This window comes from Carica papaya, chromosome 2 (assembly GCF_054855325.1).
Source record: "Carica papaya isolate Zhongbai chromosome 2, ASM5485532v1, whole genome shotgun sequence".
In the NCBI taxonomy this organism is placed as follows: Eukaryota; Viridiplantae; Streptophyta; class Magnoliopsida; order Brassicales; family Caricaceae; genus Carica; species Carica papaya.
The window spans coordinates 10,628,447-10,638,560 of NC_142310.1; the positions used below are offsets into that span (position 1 = coordinate 10,628,447).

At 32.8% G+C, this 10,114-nt stretch overlaps 2 protein-coding genes across 2 annotated transcripts; both read right to left on the reverse strand.

Moving 5' to 3' along the window:
* Window positions 1-723: 723 nt before the first annotated feature.
* LOC110822245 (CHY-type/CTCHY-type/RING-type Zinc finger protein) lies at window positions 724-5,238 on the reverse strand. Its single transcript, XM_022052308.2, has 12 exons — window positions 5,087-5,238; window positions 4,872-4,959; window positions 4,069-4,128; window positions 2,561-2,593; window positions 2,375-2,452; window positions 2,247-2,290; window positions 1,872-1,912; window positions 1,693-1,775; window positions 1,515-1,606; window positions 1,295-1,364; window positions 1,155-1,196; window positions 724-1,068 (listed from the first exon to the last, which is right to left on the reverse strand). Exons 1-12 carry the CDS (start codon window positions 5,110-5,112, stop codon window positions 910-912), a joined length of 816 nt encoding a protein of 271 aa, XP_021908000.1. The 5' UTR covers window positions 5,113-5,238; the 3' UTR covers window positions 724-909.
* A 1,155-nt stretch (window positions 5,239-6,393) lies between these two features.
* Window positions 6,394-9,343, reverse strand: LOC110822238 (cation/H(+) antiporter 4-like). The gene is made up of 3 exons (XM_088213278.1): window positions 8,976-9,343; window positions 7,842-8,855; window positions 6,394-7,749 (listed from the first exon to the last, which is right to left on the reverse strand). The coding sequence occupies exons 1-3, from the start codon at window positions 9,201-9,203 to the stop codon at window positions 6,625-6,627; spliced, it is 2,367 nt and encodes a 788-aa protein (XP_088069404.1). The 5' UTR covers window positions 9,204-9,343; the 3' UTR covers window positions 6,394-6,624.
* Window positions 9,344-10,114: the final 771 nt, after the last annotated feature.

Consider the following 10,114-nt stretch of genomic DNA (forward strand, 5'->3'; position numbering starts at 1 on the left):
ATAAAATGATACGTAATATTTGATATAACACTCACCTATGCGTGCAACAACGTCATCACATCACATAAATTCGATGATAATGGTAGAATAAAGAGAAGGGTTAATTTGACTAAAAATTATAATTAAAATTAATTTAAACAAAAGTCGATAGTGCAAGAACTAAATTATTATTTTAGCCAAATTGTTGATAAAAATGATATACATTCTTTCTATCTTTATCAATATTTTTTATAACATTAAGGAAATAATTAATAATAATTAATTTGTGTTATTTAAACATCCAGATGGCTGTAGTAGACATTCGAGAAGAAGAAAAAGCATGCTGACTCATATTTTTCTTTAATTTCTGTTCAAAATCAGTAATTTACCCTAATAAATTATATATATATATATATAATATTTATTCATTTTAATTACTTACCAGATGTTACTAATATGAGAAGGAAAAAAAGATTTAAGTAGGTTCCCTCAATTTTATCAAAAATTCGTTAAATATAGAGGAGTAAGAAACCAACTTTTCTTAAAACGCATATTATATATATCTCAGACACCCCTCTTTATATTTCAAAAGAATATATACATATAGCTTACACACCACCATCTCAAAGCAATTATTGATCTAGAAACATCAGGATAGAATATAAATTTGCTGATTTTGTGTAATAGTTCTCTTCTAAAAGCTCATTAAGGTTCTTCTAGCCCTGATTTTCTTCTAGATTTGGCTTCATAAATTACCAGCATTATAATTGATTAATAATATTTGATGATTTTCTCCATGTAATAATGAAACGAAAAGATTAAATGTTTACTGAGATAACTGTAGACAAGAATATTGATGAAGCAACAATTCTGAGCAAGAATTGCTTTGTACCCCAACCATGAAAAAGAATGGTTGGTGACAATCTTAGCTCATCTCACCATCTCTGCCACTCTTGTTGAGCATGAAGTCGTCTCTGGACCTCCTCTTGTCTGCCTTGTGTTGTACGAGTTGCAGTTTGGGCATTTATGTGCCACGACATGGAACCGAATGTGAGAGTTTGCCCCGCAGTCATTGCATAGAATCCACACCTGAGTTTTGGTACCACAACATATTAGGGCTTTACAAGGTGAGTTTGACAACAAAACAACTGTCTGCATATAGTTTACTTGCCTACCATTTTATTCTGGTAGATTTCTGGCATTGGAGTTGAGGCAATCTGCATCAACATGGAGATGTAGAAAGAGTTATACACATGTACGCACATATAGTTTCCGAAATGATCAGGAAGAAAATATGGACGTATCATCTGAATACCTCATGATCGAGTTTTGTCCACAAACTTGACATATCACAGATGGACTTCGAGCAAACAGGGCATGAGTACCTGCAACATTCTAAGGATATAACAGGCAGCATAAAACGACTCGTAATGCATCTACTATCATACAGAATTGTAAATCTCTTTACTGGCTCTTTTTTCCTTATCCATGTTTGCATCCACATAATTCATATAAAGAAACATAAAGGTGCTGACCTGTAGTGAAGCTCCATCTCTTTCACACACTCCAAATGTATCGTGTGTCCGCAAGGTAAAACAGTAATATCTGCCCTCGTGTCAAAGAGAAACTGTCATCAAATTGCAAGAAGTCATCCCTTGTAGAAAACAGTTTTCTTAAATTGGTAACCAAGTTATGTTAAACACTTGAGTGTACCTCAAAGCAAACAGGGCAATTGTGGTGCATTGCTCTTTCCACACAACAATGTGCATCCTTCATTAATTTTGAATAGCAACAGCCTGGTGCAAAAATTAAAATTGTCAAGGAAACTGTAGAAGGAATGCAGAAAAAGAAAAGAAAAACCAACGCAGAAATCATGTTTAACTCCCACTCACCGCATTTCATACAATGAAAGAAGTTATCCTCGCCTCCGGTTCTGAAAAAGAAGTAATAATAATGTTTTTTTAGGAATTACTCGAATAAGGCCAGAGCAGAAATGAAAAACCTAAGAGAGATTAACTAAAGAGGGTTTGGTGTACTGTGTGGAACTTGAATATAACATTGATAATTTTCTTCCTTGCATAACCTGAGAACTTTATCATTGTTTTCACAGGAAATGGAACTTGAATACAAACATAGAGTGGCCTCTCCGAAAAGGAAATTTAGAATACATATTGGTAGGTACACTGGACATGAAATAATGGCAATACAAAAAAAAAAAAGCATCTCAACTGCTCTGAGCATGAGCTGATGAAATGAGAGTCTCTTACCTGCAGATCCCACAGTCATCACAATGGTATTGTTTTTTGGATACCTGAAACAAAAACTCATACTTCTTACATGCAGCCAATCAAATGTGCAAGAATCACATTGATTATTGTCCAGATTACAAACTTACATCATCATCGAAGAATTTACATTTTGCACAAAAGTACTTTCCCATACAAACTCCACAGTTCGTGCAGTTCTGTTGGACCTGATAGTACAGAAACAAAGATCAAAATTCTGTAACTACTAGTTGCTATCTTCTTATCATTTTTCTCAACTTGTGTATTCATTTCTATCTAGAGACCTAGTCACTTACATCTTGTTCGGTTCCACATAGGGAGCAAATGACCTGAAATCCAAATGGAGCTGAATTAGCCAACAAGAGAGAGAGAGAGAGAGAGAGACAGAAGCTACATTTTGACGCAAATGAAAATAATTGATATCTAAACCAAAATGATGACCTTGAAAACAATTTAAGATGATGTTACCCTATGACGTTTCATATCAACTTGGTCATTTATTCCCAATCACCACTATGCATTTATAACAGACATGGAGTAGAAAACGATAATGGGAGGACCATTAACCTAAAAATTAAACATTATGAATTGCTTTATGGTCTTATCTTATAACTGAGGTTAGAGTACTTTAGAAGGAAAAAAGGATTAATCTAGAGCAGCTAATTTGCTGGTGTACACTAGATTCTTCATCCCACAATGGCTAAGAGTTAAGAGAATCTCTTTAATTGTACAAAAAGGTTATTCTCCATCCGATGCAGAACAACTTTTGGAAGACAAAATTCTAAAGAGATAATATCTCATTTGAGTTCAACCCAAACTCTGATTACATCATTTTTTTAGTGTGTAAACCTGATAACCTGTTTCTGTAACATATGAATCATATTTTTTTGAAATAACATATGAACCATATTAACTGCATAAATTCTCCCAGTTGAATGGCTATTTCGTATATAAAAATTTCTCTTCCTACGTAGGTTATGGCTTAAAAATCTCTCTACCTGTAAGAAGAAGGCCACTCGTCCCTCTCAACTGAAGCACTTTTTACTACACACAACTCTAACAGCATAATATTTCAATTGAGCTCAGCCAAAGCTTGACCATTCATAGGTATCAATTGGATTTGATGTGACACTAATGCTTAGACAGGTAGAACAAAAAAATGGGACAACCTATTTTGTCTCATTATTTTATTTTCAATCAAGTCCACTTTTTGTCCCAGTGGTCATTGTTTGTATTATCTGTTGTCTATTTACAAAGCTATATATAGATAAGATTGGATCAAAATAGCTATCAAAGTAGCTGCTACTTTTATTGCAGAAATAAAAAAGGGAGATAAAAGAAAAGCGCAAAAGGCAAGATTCAATTTGCAGGCCATATGCCCACCAAGACATCCGATCCTGCAGTCCTTTTCCAGTTTTTACTTTTCTCCTTTTTTTTTTTTTCTGAAATATTTACTTTTCTCCTTTATAGATATTTCAACGAGCGGATACTAAGGTCTAATCATATTTATTAGGTCTACACGACTAAAATCTTACTACTTTCCCCTTTATAGATATTGCAATAAGAAAATACAGCTAGTTACTTCAGTCTTATTTAAAATCCCATAAAGTTATATATATAATTACTGTGTAATTTTCTTCTTATGGGAAACTCGAGATATGGCAACCCAGAAATATATTAGCATTCCTCAACAACCAACTTGTGGTAGGATTTGAAGATAACTTACAGAAATCAGAAGAAATACATATTCATGATATTGTTTACATCAAATTTGTAATATGTAAAAAGAAGATCTGATACTGACCTTTTCAACTTTATGGCGAGGAATATCGTGCCGATCAAGGGGATCAGACTCCAGAGAGTTCTGTTCATGTACAAAACAACCACAGGAAGGTCAATATCAGCTAAAATTAACAGATAAATAGATTAAAAGATTTTTAAAGAAACGGTAAATTACAGTATGTTTTTAGGTTTCAGGTCTAATCGCAACTAACTGCATTATTTTTCAAAAATTACAAGGCAATTTTTCCAGCTAACTCACGGTTGCAGAAATGCAGAAAAAGGCTAAAATAACCATTACATCAACTCCTTTTAAATTTTAATTACTAGAGATTCCCTCTTCGCCTCTTTACTTCTCTTCATTAAAAAGAAAAGTCAACTTCCTTTCTTAAACTCTTTACTACAAATTCATTTCCTCTCTTAGGTTTCCAAGAGATACACCTTCCTGCCATATACTATAAATACGATTTGAGAGGAAATATAAAAGTAAATAAGAGCTAGAAGATAAACGTATTTATGCCTCTGATTGTGTGCGTATACATATGCATACAGTTACCTGAAATTGAAGCTTGTTGGATTTGACGGGAAATATAAATTTACAGGCGATGGGTTTATTAGAAGCAGGGATTTGATTGTATCAAAGAAATGGGTAACAGAAAGGGGAGGAACCAGAGTTTTTCTGGACGTTCTTGGGAAGAATGAGAAAGGGGGTTTAGGTGTTGCAGATAAAGAAAGACAAATTCGAGAAGAAATTTAAAGACATATTTATGATTTTAACCTATAAAAAAGGCATAAGGAAAAAGTAAGAGAAGATGATAGATTTAATACCTTAGCTTCATTATGGCAATGTCTGCAATCAAAAATTTCATTGCAGCATGGGGCTCTTATCTTGCATTTCCTCCTGTAATGGGAACACCTGAAAAATGATAAAACAAAATCAATCATCAGTTTTTTCTTTTAATAAGAAAAGGGATAGAGAGAGAGAGAGAGAGAGAGAGAGAGAGAGAGAGAGAGAGAGAGAGAGAGAGAGAGAGAAGAAATACCCATAAGTTGCAGATTCAATGTCCATGGATGAAAAAATTTGAAGAGATGAAAGAAGGAATTTTAAGTCTTGAAGAATTTATAGGGGTTGATGGGAGATGATGAGTCAGCAACACGCAAGATCGTAATCTTTATCCGCAAAAATCATCACTTTATTTTACTAACTAATATTAGAAAATATCTCCCCATTCTCAGGCCTTTATTTTTAGTTATCATTAGTATTTCTTTTTTTTTAATTCAAAAAAAATTGAACTATAAAAGTTTAATGGCGTAATCCCACTCTGGATACTCTTTAATTATAATTAATTTAATTATAAAATATTGATTGATTAACGTAATTTTATCTTTTTTAAAAAATAATCAAGCAATTTTCTTTCTTAAAAAATAAAATAATATGTTACAGCAATTTTCCAAGGAATAATTTAACGTGTGCATGTATTCTATATGTAAAGACATGAAACAAATTGTTCTTCATAATATTTTTATTACACATGAATGTATATGTTAAATTAATAATGAAAATAATTAATTTACATGCGTGTGTTAAAGTTAATAGTAAATTAATTTAATTTTATTCACATCCATGCATGATTAAATTAATTAGTTAAAAAATAATAAGTTGCATGCATCTAATTAATTTTACACATCATATGGATGATGTTTGAATAAATTTAAAAATAATTAAATTTTATTCATTTATTAAATCAATTTTACGTACGTGATGCTCTAAATCACCTTACATACATGAATTGAGCTAGTTTTTTTTACAAAAGAATTTTAGAAATAATTAATCCACATGCATTTATTAAATTAGTTTTACAAATAATTAGTTAAATGAGAGTTAAACAAATTTTTCTTTTAAAATTTTCATTAATTCTTTTATAAACTTTTTGATTAAAATAGATTAGTAATAAAATAGGTCAGTTGCTATCACCTTTTTTTTTTTGTTTTTTTGTTAGTGATTATCTTTTTTTTTTTCTAAATATAATTGTTGTTTTTAATTTAAAATGAAAATCAAAACACATAAATATAAAAAATAAGTGGCTCTAAATTGAAAACAAATAATTCAAATATAGAAATAGTATAACTAAAACTAAAACTAGAATCAATATATTAAAATAGATGTAGGAGAGGACAATGTAATCATGTTTAAAAATAATAAATATATAAAAATGGAATCAATATACTCAAATTTAGTGATCTCACACTCCATTTTTGTCCAAATAGCCATTTAACTTTTTCATGATTTTAAATTTTTGGTTTTAAGTTAAACATTTAGTAAATTCCCCTTTCCCCTTAAGCCCAATTCAAAAGATTAAACAAATGCACAAAAAATTTGAAGCTTTCTCTTGTTAACTGGTTGAGAATGAATTCCAGATTTTGAGCAACTGAATTCTACTACATTCTGCCCTACATGTTGCTAAACTAGAACAAAAAATTTGCATAATAAGCAATAACTAGCAAAAAAGAATAAAAGTGTACATATAGCTACAGCCTATGCTGTTACAACTCTACGTGATGAATAAGTTGAAAGCAAATTCTAGCTGTGTATATGTTTCTGATGCTGCACTATCAAGACAGATGTTCTGCTATCAAGATCTGGAGAAGCAAGCCAATCTCCGACGATTCCCAGTTCTGGAAATTCACTCCATTGATCAAGACCTTTTGTCAATTCACTTTCCTTGGCGGTGCCTCTGCCAACTATAAACAAATCGAACTCATCAACCAACGATCGAAGGATCAAAGCAGTCTCCGTCCCATCTTTTGCAGTTTTCTCTATGTAGATCACATATTCTTCTCCTAAATTATTGTGCATAATATCCTCTAACTCTTTTGAATCAAGAATCCTACTACAATGTGAGGTCTTATTGGTATTTTGATTTGCAGAAACTATGCGCACCACAGTCAAATTGAGTCTTGAGTCTCTCGTCATGCGCTTGGCTAATGCTAAAGCCTCTCTATCATCTTTTCCACCGAAGAAGATCATACAAGCTTGATAGGAGGTTTTTGATGATTCCCTCACACTTTTTCTCTCTATTCGACTACGATCAGCAAGGATTCCAACAGAACAAGGTGCAGTTTCAAGGAGAGTGCAATTTAAGTTCCTAATCATACTACTTTCTGAAACAATTGTTGATCCATCAATAGACCATGAACGATGAAAAGGAAGGAGTATAAGTGATGTGAGTTTGTCAAAAGCGACCATGGATATGTCCTCATGCATTCGTTTGGGAGAGGAGACAGATGTGAAGATGCTGACATGAACAAGACCCCAGAAATTTCTTTGGAATTGATCAAAAGAAATAAGCACATTGTCTGAATAAGAGTGGTTGCCGACATTTTTCTTTTGTAATTGATGGGATATGAAAATAGGAGAAGCCTGACCAATGAGCTCAATCAGATGAAGCACATAAACAGCAACGGGGTAATCAGTTGATGGACATGAAGCTTCAAGGAGATTAATCATGGGGATTATGTTATCAGGTTTGTGAATACAGGAGAGTATACGAAGCTCAGAATGAGGTTTCAGATGAATTATATCTCTTCTCTGGTAACCTGAATATCTTTTCGAAGGGTCGTAAAGTATTCTGATGCAGACTGGAAGGAAGTAGGAACCCACAAAGAGAGAAAGTGTCAAGTTGGTGAAACTATGCATTTCGATTAACTGCAAATGAAGAAAGAACAAAACTATTTAGAGAAAAGAACAAGGGTCTATGTCTACATACATATATATGCATATAAAGATAAGTGAATTACCTTCTGTTCAAGGCCAAAAGCATATGCTGCTAACTCAACATATCCTTTGGTGTTCATAACAAGAGTAAGGGCAACAGCATCCTTCCAAGAAACCTTAGAAACCAATGCTGCAACGAATGTTGCCATAAACTTGATTCCAAATACCGGAATAATCAACTTGAGATCATTAAAATCTCCAGCCATCTTCAAATTCACATATCTGGAAGTATTGACCACAAAGAAAGGCAAGAAGACACTGGATACAAAGTAATCAAACTTCTCTGTCAAGGCAGATCCCAAAGGTCGACCATCTGGAACAGCTAACCCTATAATAAAAGGACCAACTGGCATAAACTGATCGAACAAACCCCAATATGCACCAGACAGAAACACTATCGAAATAATCAAGTAAACATAAGCATTCTTTACAGGCTTATCTTCAGGTGTTTGTTTAATCACCCAGAACATGGCTGGCCGTAATACCGCAAAAGTGAAAATAAAGAAAAAAAACACAGCCACCAAATCCACTATTGCCCTTTTTGCTGATGATAAATAAAACACTCTAGCAAAGCTGAACAACGTTGAAAGAATCAACCCAATTAAGTCACTCACAATTGCTGATGCTAACCCTAATCGACCCAGTTCTGAGTTTTGGATTTTCATCTCCATTAAGAAGTTGGCAATGACTGGAAATGATGACAGACATTGAATTCCTATTATCATTGCTTTCCCAGTGTCTGAAGTTGATGATCCTGACCTTGAATTTGGTCTTGTATCGACTACTTTCCAGAAAAGGAGTACAGAAAATATAGCAGGCGCTATTACAGAGGTGATCCCAACTGCTGCCGCCTTCTTCCCCGTTCTAAAAACCGTAGTCAAATCCATTTTCACTCCCATTAGAAACCAGAACATTGTGTAACCAAATGCCCCCATTGTACTTATTACGTTTTTCCTGTAATCTGCAGGGAAGAATATATCTCTGAATGTCTTATAGTTGCCCAGCATTAATGATAGAAAAGACAATGACAAACCCGCCTGGTAAATCCAAATGCAAATAAACTTAATTAGTCCCTAATTACCCAGAAACTAAAAATGTTTAGGTAGAAAGTAAGAAGAGGAATATATATAAATATATACATGGATGTATGTACTTACAGCAACCTGGGAGGTGAATTTGGTGGCTTTAATCCGCTTGAGGGATAAGAAAATTGTTTGCCATGTGGAGAAAAAGAGAATCATAAAAGAGAGTAAAAGAGGCAAAGAATAGTCCCAAATCTTCCTTCCATCGTCAAAATCCTTCATTCGCTCCCATACGCCAAATGAATTGACCGGAGGCGGGAGCTCGATGCATTCCATGTCGTTGCCGAGAATCTCCCTCGCCATTGTTCCAATAGAAAATAATGAAGATGATACAGAGACGTTGAATAAATAGGATATATAGCTAAAATGCAATGGTTGTTAGCTTCTTAATTTTATTAATTGAATTCCAGTAAACCTACAGACTGGAGATTAGTTATCAGTTATGTGTTTAAAATTTAGTCTTAAAAAACCAGTTTATGCATAAACCAACTCCATAAATAGATTAATCCAACTATTTAAGAGATGATTACTACATATTAGTTGGCCATAATAATTAGTTAAATACAAGCATGTAACTGTAGTCGTTGCTGGGATTCAATTGGGACACAGATTCAAGAATTATAAATATATCACTACCATGCATATATTTATTTAAATCATATAAATAAAAAATATTAATTTTAATTAAAAAATTATATATCTATATTGTAACGATTTCGAACTTGAAAAGAAATAAAATTATAAATTGAATGCGGAAGGAAAATAATAGAGTTAAGATTTACATTCATTACACAATAGTTTTAAATACTTAATAGGACTACAGAAATGTCATTTTTAAAAGAACATACGAAAATAAAAAAATAAACGAAAAGTAAACAACTGAGCATCATAAGATAATCTTCACTAGTTTTTGAAGGAGTCCGAGTGGTGAACTATTCACAACTCCTTTGTTGATCGTGATCTGGATCTGTCCTCTTGATCTGAAATAGTTAATGAAGGGGTGAGCTACACTAACTCAGTAAAAATATTACACTACTCACCGATACAAAAATTTGAAGGTTGGCAAAAATCATAAAAACAACCAATAGAACTCTTAATTTAAGTAAATTCATTTATCATAAGTAAAACTATTTATTGCATACTTACCGTTGCGAGATTTCCAAACCGATCTATAGAGACAATAATTCAAATAACATTCTAATATCATTTTCAAG

Bases quoted from the DNA above. Each gene is read 5' to 3' on its own strand.
- LOC110822238 (XM_088213278.1), bottom strand. From the start codon at position 9,203: ATGGCGAGGGAGATTCTCGGCAACGACATGGAATGCATCGAGCTCCCG. The intron at 8,856-8,975 runs GTAAGTACATAC...TGGATTTACCAG, and splicing joins AATTCACCTCCCAGGTTGCT to GCGGGTTTGTCATTGTCTTT. The intron at 7,750-7,841 runs GTAATTCACTTA...CTTCATTTGCAG, and splicing joins CTTTTGGCCTTGAACAGAAG to TTAATCGAAATGCATAGTTT.
- LOC110822245 (XM_022052308.2), bottom strand. From the start codon at position 5,112: ATGGACATTGAATCTGCAACTTATGG. The intron at 2,594-4,068 runs GTCAGTATCAGA...TTTGGATTTCAG, and splicing joins CTCGCCATAAAGTTGAAAAG to GTCATTTGCTCCCTATGTGG. The intron at 1,069-1,154 runs GTAGGCAAGTAA...ACCAAAACTCAG, and splicing joins AAATCTACCAGAATAAAATG to GTGTGGATTCTATGCAATGA.